The 14,250-nt window shown below is 44.5% G+C and overlaps 1 protein-coding gene across 9 annotated transcripts in view; it reads right to left on the reverse strand.

Moving 5' to 3' along the window:
- Positions 1-14,250, reverse strand: part of LOC105012525 — a 56,677-nt gene that overhangs the window by 9,801 nt on the left and 32,626 nt on the right. For all 9 annotated transcript variants that reach the window (XR_004576288.1, XR_004576287.1, XM_034294880.1 and 6 more), the window contains 18 exons: positions 13,915-14,048; positions 13,190-13,279; positions 13,046-13,103; positions 12,869-12,957; positions 11,255-11,303; positions 9,043-9,123; positions 8,718-8,848; positions 8,237-8,371; positions 7,901-7,955; positions 7,686-7,811; positions 7,204-7,331; positions 6,986-7,087; positions 4,279-4,336; positions 3,877-4,020; positions 2,443-3,501; positions 1,308-1,415; positions 1,139-1,216; positions 633-766 (listed from right to left, as the gene is read on the reverse strand). Coding sequence is in view for 7 of the 9 variants with exons in the window: in XM_034294880.1 (XP_034150771.1) it covers positions 633-766; positions 1,139-1,216; positions 1,308-1,415; positions 2,443-3,501; positions 3,877-4,020; positions 4,279-4,336; positions 6,986-7,087; positions 7,204-7,331; positions 7,686-7,811; positions 7,901-7,955; positions 8,237-8,371; positions 8,718-8,848; positions 9,043-9,123; positions 11,255-11,303; positions 12,869-12,957; positions 13,046-13,103; positions 13,190-13,279; positions 13,915-14,048 (2,759 nt within the window). In the remaining 2 variants the exon portion in view is untranslated. The remainder of the gene's footprint in view (positions 1-632; positions 767-1,138; positions 1,217-1,307; positions 1,416-2,442; positions 3,502-3,876; positions 4,021-4,278; positions 4,337-6,985; positions 7,088-7,203; positions 7,332-7,685; positions 7,812-7,900; positions 7,956-8,236; positions 8,372-8,717; positions 8,849-9,042; positions 9,124-11,254; positions 11,304-12,868; positions 12,958-13,045; positions 13,104-13,189; positions 13,280-13,914; positions 14,049-14,250) is intronic.

Consider the following 14,250-nt stretch of genomic DNA (forward strand, 5'->3'; position numbering starts at 1 on the left):
ACAGTTTGTGTGGGGATGATAGTTACTGCCTCTGAAAGCGTTAATCACAGACGTACATCCTCCTTGGGACTGACATCATGCAAGAAGAATGTTAATAATGAGGTAGGTCTGCCCTTCATTTTCTGTTCAGTAAACCTTTGCTATTAAAAAGGGACTTTTATTTGGGGACCTTGGCTAGGAACTAAATCTCCTCTCATGCTTCATGAAAAACGCGTTTGATTATCTGTGTAATTCTTCAACGGGAGCCATAAATATTAGTGCATGCACAATAGAGCTGTCAAGGTCTGCCTTGGTTCTAGGGCTCTGCATTTGCATTTGGAGTCTGTAACTGCTGTCTGACAACCGGAAGACCAAGAATGTTTTAGTTAATATTAGAATTGGAGGCACTATTTACAAAATGTGCTCTAATTACTATATGAACTCAAAGCTGACAATCTGCACTTGGTTATTATAAGTTCAACAAAAGTCACTGTATCATTTCAAATCTAAATTGCTTCAGGCAAACATTTTTGTAGTCACTATTAGTGTCACACACTTGAGGCCGGGTGTCTGTAAAAGCACTTGGTGACAATTGCTGTTGTAAAAAGGGCTTTATAAATAAATTTGACTGATTGACTGACGATGTCACTCACCATGTAGTACTGCTGGTGCCGTGCACTGATGATGTGTTCACAGATGTGCGTGCTGGAGAAAGTCTCAGCACAGGTCACGCACATGAAGAATGTAGCTTGAGATATACCTCGACACTCCAACACACTACCAAGACCTGAAAGGCATGCACGCACACACGCACCATCTGAGAGATCACTCTACCTTACAGAACACCATTTAAAAGATGTAATAAGAATGTATAAACACTACTGTGGATAAGATGTTCTCGTAAGTGAAATGTAAAATGTACGTTCTACCAAGCATCCGCACGTTGGTTTGAACAAGATGAAGACCGGCAATTTGGGGTCATTAAAAATAACAACAATACCCAAACCTAGTCATAAACCTCACACTAAACCCTAAGATAATGCTTCTTGCCAAAGTTAAGGACCGGTCAAACATCCTCACTAGGCATTATTTCTACGATAGCAAAACAGGAACACATACACTGGAACACACACACTGAAACGTACACACACACACTGACCTATAATAGGCTCGGTGTCGTGAAGGCCCTTCACTTTAAGGTACTTGGACAGATGGCTCGGTCCGGCAATTCTCTTAGCTGTAAGTGACAAAAAAAACTCCAATCAACACCAAGAATTTCCAGGTAACATCAGTCAGCCAATCAGTGAATCCAGACGCCACCATTTCACCTGCCGGAGTGTCCGGGTGCAGAAACACCTGGGGAACACTGAGCCATCTTAACGGCGAAGGCTCCAGCTGTGAGGTTCCAACCTGACGTGTCTGTTCTTGGTCGGTCACTGTAGAGATGGGGACGCTTTAATACATGCTCGACATCAAAATTCAAATGTAGGGGTGTCTGGCCCCACCAGGTCTTGGTGATGTTAATCAGATGTCCTGCATAACATTTGCTCCACTAAAGATCTGCAACACCAGTTGTGGGTCCTGTCCTTTGTGTTCATTCTGTTTGCCAAGGTAAGGTAATGCTAATGACAATAAGTGTTTTAAAATGTCATGTCTCCAAAAAGTTTGTCCTTGTTAAAGAGACCTCCCAACAGTGTTGTAGTCCTATTTAAGAGTCTAACAGAAGCTCCTAGCACACCTTCGTGCTATAGCATCTTAAATACTTATGGTATAATTAATAGGCGGTTAGGCTATTTTAATGGAATAAATTGTATTACTTTGGAATACAGATTACTACGGCATTCCTCGTTCATCTTCATATTCAAGCTCTTAGGGCTACTGGTAATTACACACAAGCCACCAGACTTGGTGTCCCTGAGTCCTGGAATTCTCGAAGCAGTTGGGTTAGGCCCAGGAACACATGCCATTCTAGTCCTCCCGGAGTCGTGGGCATATTAAACTTCTGGAACACATGCCATTTTACTGTATGGTTTGTATTAAACAACCTTATGGGCGCTTGTCATAACTGATATAGGCACATACACGTGCGTAAATCGACGTGAACAGACTGATCATCCCTGATTACCCTGGGTTGCTACCCCGTCCCTTGTCTTCTGGACTTGACTGATGAGGAGCATTGAGGATGACATAGGCCGTGAAACACATTATCTTTTAAATATTTGGCTTGCGACGAAAGATTAGCTACCTTTACTAAGAAGCATATCAAGGTCATTTATGATTGCGTATGGTTTACAAACAATATGGAGTCAGATTATTTGAACATTTATATTTATTTATCACTAAGATTACGTTCCCTAACACTAATTTCCCTAGCCATCCCCCGGTAACCTTCTAGTGGTAAACCTTTGCAACCACGCTCCCATTTACCCATCCCCATTACAAACATATATTTGAAATCCTTACCCTTTCCTGTCCCCATGTGCTCTGTAAACTGATGTAAGCCTTCCCAAGGAGTGGCCTGGTATTCCGCCAGTCTCTCTCTCGCCGGGTATTCCGCCTGGGTCCACCTCGCCGGGTATTCCGCCTGGGTCCACCTCGCCGGGTATTCCGCCTGGGTCCACCTCGCCGGGTATTCCGCCTGGGTCCACCCCGCCGGGTATTCCGCCTGCGTCCACCCCGCCGCGTACTCCGTCAGCCGGTCTCCCGCCGCGTACTCCGTCAGCCGGTCTCCCGCCGCGTACTCCGTCAGCCGGTCTCCCGCCGCGTACTCCGTCAGCCGGTCTCCCGCCGCGTACTCCGTCAGCCGGTCTCCCGCCGCGTACTCCGTCAGCCGGTCTCCCGCCGCGTACTCCGTCAGCCGGTCTCCCGCCGCGTACTCCGTCAGCCGGTCTCCCGCCGCGTACTCCGTCAGCCGGTCTCCCGCCGCGTACTCCGTCAGCCGGTCTCCCGCCGCGTACTCCGTCAGCCGGTCTCCCGCCGCGTACTCCGTCAGCCGGTCTCCCGCCGCGTACTCCGTCAGCCGGTCTCCCGCCGCGTACTCCGTCAGCCGGTCTCCCGCCGCGTACTCCGTCAGCCGGTCTCCCGCCGCGTACTCCGTCAGCCGGTCTCCCGCCGCGTACTCCGTCTGTTTGTCTGGGAGTTCCAGAAGCATTAGTGTCTCTCTGTTTTCTGGGCTCCTCCTCTCCCACCACTCTGGACTCTCGCAGTCCTTCAGATGTGTTGGGTTCTTTAGAGCGGAGAGGGGTGAAGGGACAGAGACAGGATCACAGACAGGATCGGGGACAGAGACAACATCTGATGAGGGGTCAGTCGTCTTCTCAGTGGACAAAACGGGAGTGTAGGATGGAACAAAGGAAGAAAGGGAGGTTGAGGCAGATAGGGACACTGCGGGGAGAGAGGCAGAGAAGGAGTTTGAGGGAGAGAGGCAAGGAGGACTGGAGGATGAGAGGGGGACAGATGTGGAGCCAAAGGACGGCTGATCCTGGAGAGAGGAGGCAGGTACTTGTAGGTGTTCCTGGTCTCCTAAAAAAAAAAAGAGTGAGAAAGAGACAGCAGTGAGTGGAGAGAGAAAGAGCAGTGAGGGCTGTCAGGCCATAGGCCTGCTCTGATTCCCTGAAAGGACTCCACCCCTCTTCCTCAATTGACCCCGTCCCATTCACACCTAAGTGAGAATCATTGCGTAAAGAGACAGCACATGGTTGCAGTTTTTGCAAAAACAGTTTCAGCTAAAGAACAGCTACAGCTAAAGAACAGTTACAACATAAAATTGTTGTAAATGTTTGTATTACCATTTCCCACTAAGAACAGTGTTAAAAGAACAATAAATAACAACAGATGACTAACTTCGGGCTTCAGGAAAGTCCGATATTGTGCGCTCATATAGCGAGCTGAAGTTACCGTTAGATGGCCCTTGGGCACTGACAGGTCTCAATGAGGGAGCAGTCTGTCTCAGATCTTCTGGGTTCTGATTGGTTGAGGGATGCATCTTCAGATCACCTGGCTCTTGTTGCTGTATGATAATGGCCTGCAGTTTACTGAGAGCTGAGGAACAACACAGAATAACAGACACAGAAAACCAATAAGTAACATTTATATTTAAGTAGTGAGTGCATACACTGCTTAAGTAAAACGGTCTATTAAATGTAGGAAAAACTTTCGAATAGTCCCTCTGGGGAAAATGAGCCCATAATCTTGGGATTGCAAGTGCCCTTCTCCACTTAGTAAACTATACAGGACTAACCGCACCTCAACACCACAATAACCACAACTGAATATCAACCCCAGTTACTCTAAGCTTACCTTCCTCCACAGGGCAAGACCTTAGATCCTTGAATTCAACAGCATCCACTTCTACTTTCTACAACAGAGAGAGGGAAGGAGTGTGTTTAGCGTATGTTTCTGTTGGAGCTAACGCTAAGTCTCATTAAAAGGAAAGAGGCACCCTATATAATTGTAAATGTGTCAACAGTCAACAGTGTATTGCCCAGTGACACAGAAAGCCTGACCTAGACAGGAAAACGGAGTTTTAACCACGCCAGTTGGTAGCACTCTAGCTGACGTCAAATCTAATGGCAAACAGAAAATGGTACTTCGGTTCTGTTATGTAATACAGGGAAGAATCAGTCGTTATATCAGGCAGCAGTGGAAAACTGGTGCACCCGATTCCCCTCCTGAACTGGGGAGGAAACTGGATTCAGAAAGCACAGCCATTAAACTGAAATTAAGTATACCATGAAATCTGCTTTCCCAATTACCTCAAATTTCAACAAATGTTTGACACTCGAGAGCAGGGCTATTCAATTGGCGGCCCTGGGGCTGGGTTCAGCCACCAAGATGATTTGTTACGAATTATGGCATAAAAACAAATCTTTAAAAACTCTCGATTTCTCGCGCCCTTCTTAAACAGGTGATCAAGTTCTTGCTAGCACAGCCGGGGTAAAATATATTTTTTATTTCTACTTTGAAAAAACTAAAAGTTGACTCAGAAAACAGGCAATTCAACAAGGAATGGACAGAGAAATGTGTGTTTATATCTGTCTGTGAGAGGCCCGTCTGTTTACTCTGCACAGAGTGCATATCGGTGTGTAAAAAAATACAACTTGAGAAGCCATTTTAAGACGACTCATGCTAACTTTGACACCACTTTCCCATTGGGCTCTGATTCTAACCGCCATCAGATTTTGGGGCTAACCTCATTTTACGAGCAAAGACGTCGCACTATGTTTCGGGCAAGAGAGCAAAATTGGCATCGCTACGAGGGGCATGGATATTAGGCAAAAAGAAAAGGCTGTTTACAGACGCGAAGACTGTTAAGGAGTGTATGCTTGCATCTGTTGAGGAGGTGGTTACAGATGAGAAAACCCGAAACAGTTTGATTGATTCGATCAAGAACATTCCCCATATCAGACACCTCAACCATAAGTAGAGTAGAGGCCCTAGCATCAGACGTTCGCAAGACTCTTTGGACAAACTGAGGAAGGCGGAGGTGATCTCTCTAGCTGTGGATGACTCAACTGACAACAGCGATGTAGCACAGCTGTGCCTCTGTTAGATTCTTTGATGGGGAATGGTTTCGGGAGGATCTACTTGGACTAATTCTTTTGGTGGGACACACGACCGATGAGGTACTATTTAATACAATTGTCACATTCTTTGAGGAGAACCAGTTGGATTTAGAACGTATTAACATGTTGGTAACGGATGGTGCTCCCGCGATGGTGGAAAGGACACAGGGCCTGTCCGCTGGGTTGGTGGTTGTGGCTCCACACCTGAGATCGCTACATTGCCTTATCCACCAAAGCCTTGTGTGCCAAATTAAGCTCACACTTTTTATCTGCTGTTCTATGTCCAGGCAAAATGCTCCACTTCCCCAGAATGCGCAAATCACAGAGGTGATGACAAAATGTATGGACGGATCGAAAAACACCTTTGCCACTAGGTTTGATAATTTCAGCGTCCCCACTAAAGTGATGCTATTTGTGAATGAATGCATCTGTGTCAAAGTTGAGGGAGAGTTTCCATGAAAAGCAAAGGAGCTGGTAGCGTCATTGAATGAGGCCGAACTCATTGACATTCTGTCATCAGAAGACCTGTGACAGTCATTCCAGTTGGCAGGTTCTGAAAAGTTCTGGACTCAAGAAGTCAGCCATGGGAAATTCCTTCATTTAAGGAGTCTTGCGCTTTTTATCCTCACAATGTTTGGCTCAATTTACACATTCTCCCACATGAACGCAATAAAAATGGATAATCGCGCATTCCCTCTCTGCCCAGCATCTCCACCACTGTATGCATATTGCCCAGATAACGTATACACCTGACTTTACTGCTCTCGCTAAATTGAAAATGTTTAATTTCTCTCATTAGATGGCAAATGCTGGCTAAGTACAGTAGGGTACTTATGTTAACAAGTATGCTAATTAAATTAGTAATAAGGGTTGATTTTTGAACATGTTTTTCATTTCATTTAGATTATTACTTGCGACATGATATTCACTTAATGCCATATTATGCACGTAATGTGGCTATTGATGTGTTATGTATAGCTCACATGGACTGATTATTGAGGTGTCTGATGCAGTTTATAGAAATAATTGGCCTTGATAAAATGCACTGTTGTTATAATTCTGTTCAATATACCATACACTGAACTCATGTTTTGTTTTTGTTGGTACACTTTGGTGCACTTTGTGAGTGAAATTCTAAAAGTCTGATATGGCTCACCTGGACTAATTTCTGAACATGATGTAGTAGCCTATATTGTCATTTGAATGTAGAAATGCATTGGGCCTACAGTATGCCTTGACACAATACAATGCATAGATTTTGTTCTTATGCATTTACAAAATACAATAGTCACTCCGATGTTGTTGTACTTTACAATATCTGTAGAGGTAATTACTCAAGTAATATTTCTCAGGCCCCTCAATTGGGATCCTTTTCATGAACTGGCCCCCCATTTCAAAAGTAATTGAATAGCCCTGCTTTAGAGCCTTCAGCCATGGTTCACCTGCATGCCCAGTCCAGCGCTTCGATCCACCTTCTCCAGGTGAAAAGCCATCTTGAACAGCTTTGCCTCTGAGTCGGAGGTCCAACTGGGGTACTTCAATTTCTACACAAACACACATGCAGAACTCTGAAGTCAAACATGACAAACACCCCCCAAAAAATAAATAGTTATTGACTGACATCCTTGCAATCATCCATTGCTAAAACTGAAGTACCCACCACATAGCTGTGTCGATGGCGGAGGCTGGTCATGTGATCAATAACGGGATGCTTCACCCTAACGGAGCACAGCTGACAGTAGTATTGTTTCCTATTTCTGTGAGACACCCGGACCAGGAAGTTCACTCCTGCACACACCAGATTAACACACACATTTTAGTATGCACCAGCTTTGTCGCAGGATTAAAATAACGCCTCAGAGGGAGTATCAAGTAACTTCTAAGAGGAGTGTTTCTGAACTCCAGTCTTCGAGTCATTTAGCCCAAAATACATTCAATCGGGGGGGGGGGGGGGCTTGTTAGGGAACACGATCAACATGTGCAGTTGGGGTTGCTTCAGGACTACTCTGGTCTACAGCATTGGTACTGCGTTTTTTATTTTATTTTCCTGCGACCCGGAAAGATCAAATTAAGATATCATACAGATAGGGCAAATATGTAGACTGATGAACCAATGGCAGCCTGTTTAACAAGAATACTGACCAACCACAGGATTGCCCCTATTCCTCGTCTTTTTCTTTTCTCCGAGGGGCTGTGATGGCTCTGAGTTAACCGGTTCCTCTTCCACAGAGACAGGAGCGGAGTGAATCTGGATCTGTTCGACAACCTCTGAAACAAGCACACACGCCTACTGTTAATGGTGTGTGTCTGTTGGGAGTACGCACATGACTGTGTGTGTGCGCGTGTGTGTGTCTAACCTTCTGGGCAGGTTGTGGGTCCACCTCCCGATGTAGCAGATGTTTCTTTCACCACCTTCACAGCAAAGCATATTATTGATTTTGGATTGACAGAATGATGCGTTTGCTATGGGACATCTCCGTTCTTCCAGTTCATTCTATTGATTGAGGTCACTGATCAGAAAGATATTCATTATAATGGTCTTTAACCAGTTTGTCCCTGACTAAAGGGGAAAAAGTGAAGAGAATACTAGGCATCGTGGATTGTCTTGGTGCCTCCATTGCCTCCTGCTAAGAGACATAATAAGGACAGTTATAATACAGATATTGATTGGATGATTACTGGTTACGGATTACCTGGGGATGTTCAGGTCCTTCCTGACCCTCCAGTTCTTTAGCTTGCACTCTCAGCTCTCTTTGAAGAGGCCCATTATACACAATCAGCGCTGGACTTTCTGGCCAATTAACAGCCAGCTCAGGATGTGCCATTCTCTGCAACAATATATAGACTTCTGAATTCAGAAAGTATGTAGTTGGATAATTTAACACATCAAATAATCTGGGTCATAACATGTGTCAGGAAACATTTGACTACTTGTGTGTGTGGTCAGTGTGTGTGCGTGCGCACGTGTACACTCCCTTTTCTACGGTATACTGTGTAGTACAAGTAAAACGGCCAAAGCTTTTAGGGTTAGAACTGGGTTTGGCATAATGGTAAGGGCTGGTAAGGTAAGTGTTCAATGTTAGGGAAAACAGTTCTTTTAAAGGGTATTGCTGGTCCTCACAGCGCTCGTAAAACCAACGTGTGTGCGTGTGCGTGTGCGTGTGCGTGACCCACTATGTAGTAGTAGCGGTGTCTGGAAGAGATGACGTGTGAGGTGACAGAGGATGGAAACATCTTGTGAGAACAGCATCCACACAGGACGTAGTCACCATCTCGTTCGGTCAACTCTGTCAACATACCAACACCTGAGCGAGAACGCGGGCAGAAAGGAAGGTGCGCAGGTGGGGGGGAGGGGGGTAAAAGATAGGAGAGAAAAAAGACGAGAGACAGAAGAAAAAAGAGAAGGGGGCATGGGGGGGGTAGAAGAGAGGTAAAAAAATAAAACACAGGTAGTCCATTTTTCCGCTAATATTCATGCCAGAATTACACACAAACTGACCAATGACAGGCTGTCTGTTGGACTGCTGCAGGTAGCGCCACAGAGCAGGGAATCTCCCAGCGGGTGCTGCGGGAGAACACACTGTACACACACACACACACACACACACGTTTGATCAATCCAGTTTTATTCTGTAGTGTATGGAGTTACATATCTGCCAAAAGGTTAAGCATACTTGTTGTTGGGATCGTAAGAAAATACATTTGTCAATTGGTATGATCGGGGTAAAAAAATTTAAATACACATTTATGACTTTTTACACGTTGTATTCTAAATTTTCTGCGATTCCTGAGTTCATAGCTGTTTTTTAAGACTGCATAACATTACACCAGTAGGCCATCATGTGTTTAGGCATTAAGTAAAATGCTTGCGTGAAAATGACAAGGACACAGAAACATATGCACAAATAAAGAACAGTTACGCACGTGGATTGTGCACATGAAAATCAGTTTGCACTATGCATGCATGCATGCATGAAGAGAGAAGGGACTTAAATGGAAATCTTGCAGGATACCCATTTCCGGTATCCCCGATATCAGGTTGTTCACACTGCCTATGCTTGTAGTACTGTATTATCACCTCACGGAAAGTTTGGGTAAAATTTTTTAGATGAAACTACCATCTAAAAAAAGTTTGGGTTTTCGTCCGGGCCGTGGAGGTTTTCGTCCGGGCCGTGGAACACTGGACCAGCTCTATACCCTCTACGGGGTGTTGGAGGGTTCATGGGAGTTTGCCCAACCAGTCCACATGTGTTTTGTGGATTTGGAGTAGGCATTCGACTGTGTCCCTTGCGGCATCCTGTGGAGGGTGCTTCGGGAATATGGGGTCCTGGGTCCTTTGCTAAGGGTTGTCAGGTCCCTGTACGACCGAAGCAGGAGCTTGTTCCGCATTGCTGGCAGTAAGTCAGACTTGTTACCAGTGCATGTTAGACCCCAACAGGGCTGCCATTTGTCGCCGGTTCTGTTCATAATTTTTAGGGACAGAATTTCTAGGCACAGCCAGGGGCCGGAGGGTGTCAGGTTTGGGGACCACACAATTTCGTCTCTGCTCTTTGAGAATGATGTTGTCGTGTTGGCCCCTTCAAACCAGGACCTTCAGCATGCACTGGGATGGTTTGCAGCCGAGTGTGAAGCGGTGATGATGAGAATCAGTACCTCCAAATCCGAGGCCATGGTCCTCAGTCGGAAAAGGGTGGCTTGCCCACTTCAGGTTGGTGGAGAGTGCCTGCCTCAAGTGGAGGAGTTTAAGTATCTAGGGGTCTTGTTCACGAGTGAGGGAAGGATGGAACGGGAGATAGACAGACGGATCGGTGCAGCTTCTGCAGTAATGAGGTCGATGTATCTGCCTGTCGTGGTGAAGAGCTTCGCCGCAAGGCGAAGCTCTCGACTTACCGGTCAATCTACGTTCCTACTCTCACCTATGGTCATGAGCTTTGGGTCATGACCGAAAGGACAAGATCCCGGATACAGGCGGCCGAAATTAGCTTTCTCCGTAGGGCGATCCCTTAGAGATGGGGTGAGAAGCTCGGTCAACCGGGAGGAGCTCAGAGTAGAGCCGCTGCTCCTCCACATCGAGATGGGTCAGCTGAGGTGGCTTGGGCATCCTGGGAAGGTGTTCCCGGGCCCGTCCCACCGGGAGGAGACCCCGGGGAAGACCTAGGACACGCTGGAGGGACTATGTCTCCTGGCTGGCCTGGGAACGCCTTGGTCCCCCCCTGGAAGAGCTGGAGGAAGTGTCTAGGGAGAGGGAAGTCTGGGCATCTCTGCTTAGACTGCTGCCCCCGCGACCCGGCCCCGGATGAAGCGGAAGAAGATGTATGTATGTAGATGTGTAAACTGCCAAAACTCCAGATTGTGATGTTGTACTTTAGAATTGAAAAACTAGATATGGTACTAGCAAAACATATTAGTCACTGTAACAGTGTTTGTAAGTTCACAGATCTAATTTCACGGTTATGTTTCATGTTTTACATATGACATTTCTTATGATCATGCCAATTTATGTATGGATTTTCTTTTCCCCAACAATAAGTATGCTTAACATTTTGGCATATATCTAATTCTATAGTAGTGTTCTAACTCCTGTGTCACCACCACTATAACAGCAAACATTCACATTATACAAACACCACTATTCATGATCACTGTCTGTCCGTCCATGCGTGTTGTCTTTTTGTGTGTGCGTGTGTGTGGTCCGTGTGCGCGCGCCTTACCGTCATTGCAGTCTAGGGCCAGAGTTTTGACATTACTGTTTTTCTTCAGCTTCAGATCAAAACAAAACACAGGAAGACAACCCTTGAATATCACATCATTAAAGCATGTTCAACAGTTTTGTCAACATACAGCATTTAAATCCTCTTAGGCCTTTTCTCAAATTTAGAACCTACAACATTTCAAGACCTTCTTTCAACATATAGAACAGCGATTGTGGAGAAATAAATATATTTATACTCATTAGATAAGCTGGAGGGAGAAGTCCATTCGCTATTCTGTGCCCAATATTTTTTTTTAAAACCAAGATGCGCACAGTTTACCATTACAAATGCATCAGAGCCAAGCAACCACATCCTGCATCCGACGTTCGGAGTATCAAGCTAACGTGTGAAGGCGAAGAAACTAAACTGGCTGTCTGTGCATACGCATGTAAGCCTGGAACTGTCAGTAAGTAGCTGTAACATAGATATAATGCAGGTAGCAATCATCGGAGAGACAATTAAAAGTAAGAAGCTAGCGAGCTTGCTAACTGTCAACTCAATAACTACTATTCGCCTTCAAAATAAGTCTGCAGTGAAACACTGAAATAAAGTCATAATTTTTTGCAGACATGCATAGTCTATTTGGGAAATCTTTAATAACTACATGGGAAAAATATAAACAAAACAGGTTACTAAGGTAAATGGAGCACATTGAGAAATGGTTAGAGCTTAAGTAAATTAATGAACATATCTACAATAAAAAGCATATTTTTATGAAATTGTGGTTAATTTGCTGCTGCTCATTAGTTTTCGAAAGGGATTGAGTTATAAATCCAACAACACTAATTTCCTCACCCCTCTGTAATATAAAAGGGATACTTTTTACCTTATTGAGGAATTACCATTCTGTCACAGTGAATGTATTGTACAAAATACACAGGATGGTATGTAAATTTACAAATATAATGTGAAATCATTGGGCACTGTGTGCTACATCCAGCAAAACCATAATTCCTACCCCCTCTTCAACCCTCTATGCAACACACAGTAAAATACTGTGCATTGAATATATATTGTATCATTAGCTAATAATTAATGAGTCTTGGAGAAGTATTTTAGACCTGTTTTAGAGAATGGTTAATTGAGGGGCAGAACTTACATTGGTATTAGGGAATGTTAAGAAAGTATTGTAAGATATTATTAAGAAAAGTTGACAAGCAAGAGAGGCTGGTCTACAGGGAGGACATTTTTGAGCATTTGTAATAAATAAAACATTTTTGCAGTATTTAATGCATCCAGCCTTTTGTGTCGTTTAATGCGCATGCCCCCCCGCCCCCCCCCCCCCACTACTGCTGGGGGAACAGTCCCATGTACATCCTTTCACATAACTGAACAAAACTTTAAGAGACACTTGTTTTTTTGTGTTTTATCCTCAACAGTATTTCCAGACTTTCAGGAACTGATGGGCAATTTTTTTTTAACTCTCTGGAATGAGCCTCTCAAGAAAACAAAGAAATTAGTTGAACTAATGGGCTACGAAAAAAAATGACCAAGGGGCTGACAATGTTTGGCATGTGATTGATATGGGCATTGATATTGGTGTGTAGGCTATTGGTACGGTTACTGACTCACCTTGGGCTTAGGCTTCTTAGCTAGAGGCATGACGAAATATCGGGGGTCACTTGAATAGTGATCACACAAGACCATCTTTACCTTCATGTCTTGAGAGACGAGAAGAGATTATATTTTTCACAGATTATGGATTTACAGACAAGCATAAACAGTATGTTAACAGTATTATTAACTCACCGAAGGGAATGGAATTAGTAGAAATAGAATGATATGTTCGCGCATTCAACACTGCTACCTGTACCATAGAGACACAGACACACACTTATTATTGCAAAGATGGCTTGACAAAATAAAGATTCCTAACTCCTTTGTTCCACACACCTTAAATTCTCCATATCCCAAGGTCTTCTCCAGCTTTAAGGCAGCTGCCCTCAACCTCCTGTGGCGTTTGGGAATAGTATTCATAGGCCACTGTTGGACACACGTTATGTAGATAGACACACACGTTACTTAGACACACACGCACACAAGTTTGTACAGCTAACCTCATGGGGACCAGAAAATAGAAATTGCATGCTCCCTTGCCCCAAACTTAACCCTAAACCTAACCCTAACCTTAACCTCAATAAAGTAACATTTATGCCTAAATTTTACCTAGATGTAATGCCTAACCTTAAACCTAAACTTAACCAACAAGCCTGGACCTTAAAGAAACCCCAATTCTAATTATAAAATCAATTGTTGATTTTATAATTAGAAAAAAAAAGTTTGACCCTAAACCGGAAATTGACTTTTGCCTCACGGGGACCGGCAAAAGGTCCCAATGAGGTAAATATTTTCTGGTTGTACGATACTCACTGGGACATTTGGTCTCCATTCGTTCAGTAAGACCACACACACACACACACACACACACACACACACACACACACACACACACACACACACACACACACACACACACACACACACACACACACACACACACACACACACACACACACACACACACACGATTCCTGACAGCCCCCATTAAGTTACCAGTCACTTCACATGTGGATCTGTACTTGAAAACATTTGGTATGTGGTGGTTGCTGGTTACCTACCAGGGATAATTGTCGGTGATTGTCTCCAGTGACATGGGAGATAATCGAGTTCTGCAGGACTTTACACTTACACACCTGGCACAGGTAGAAGAGCGGCAGCCCATCACAATGACACTCTATGAGTGCTTTAAGACCTGGGAATGGAAGGAGATGCAACAGAGTTGCTGGACACTTGGTAGATAGATTTTCCGGTTTTTTTACCATAATGCCCTAAAGCAGACTGAAAACTAGTGGGACGATAATTAGCAGACATTACTGCAATATTAAGGGGAAAACATCAGTACCTACAAGAGAACAGAGGTGGCATCAAGCAGAGTGAAGTCAATACGGTCAAGC

Source organism: Esox lucius, chromosome 10, assembly GCF_011004845.1.
Source record: "Esox lucius isolate fEsoLuc1 chromosome 10, fEsoLuc1.pri, whole genome shotgun sequence".
Classification (NCBI taxonomy): domain Eukaryota; kingdom Metazoa; phylum Chordata; class Actinopteri; order Esociformes; family Esocidae; genus Esox; species Esox lucius.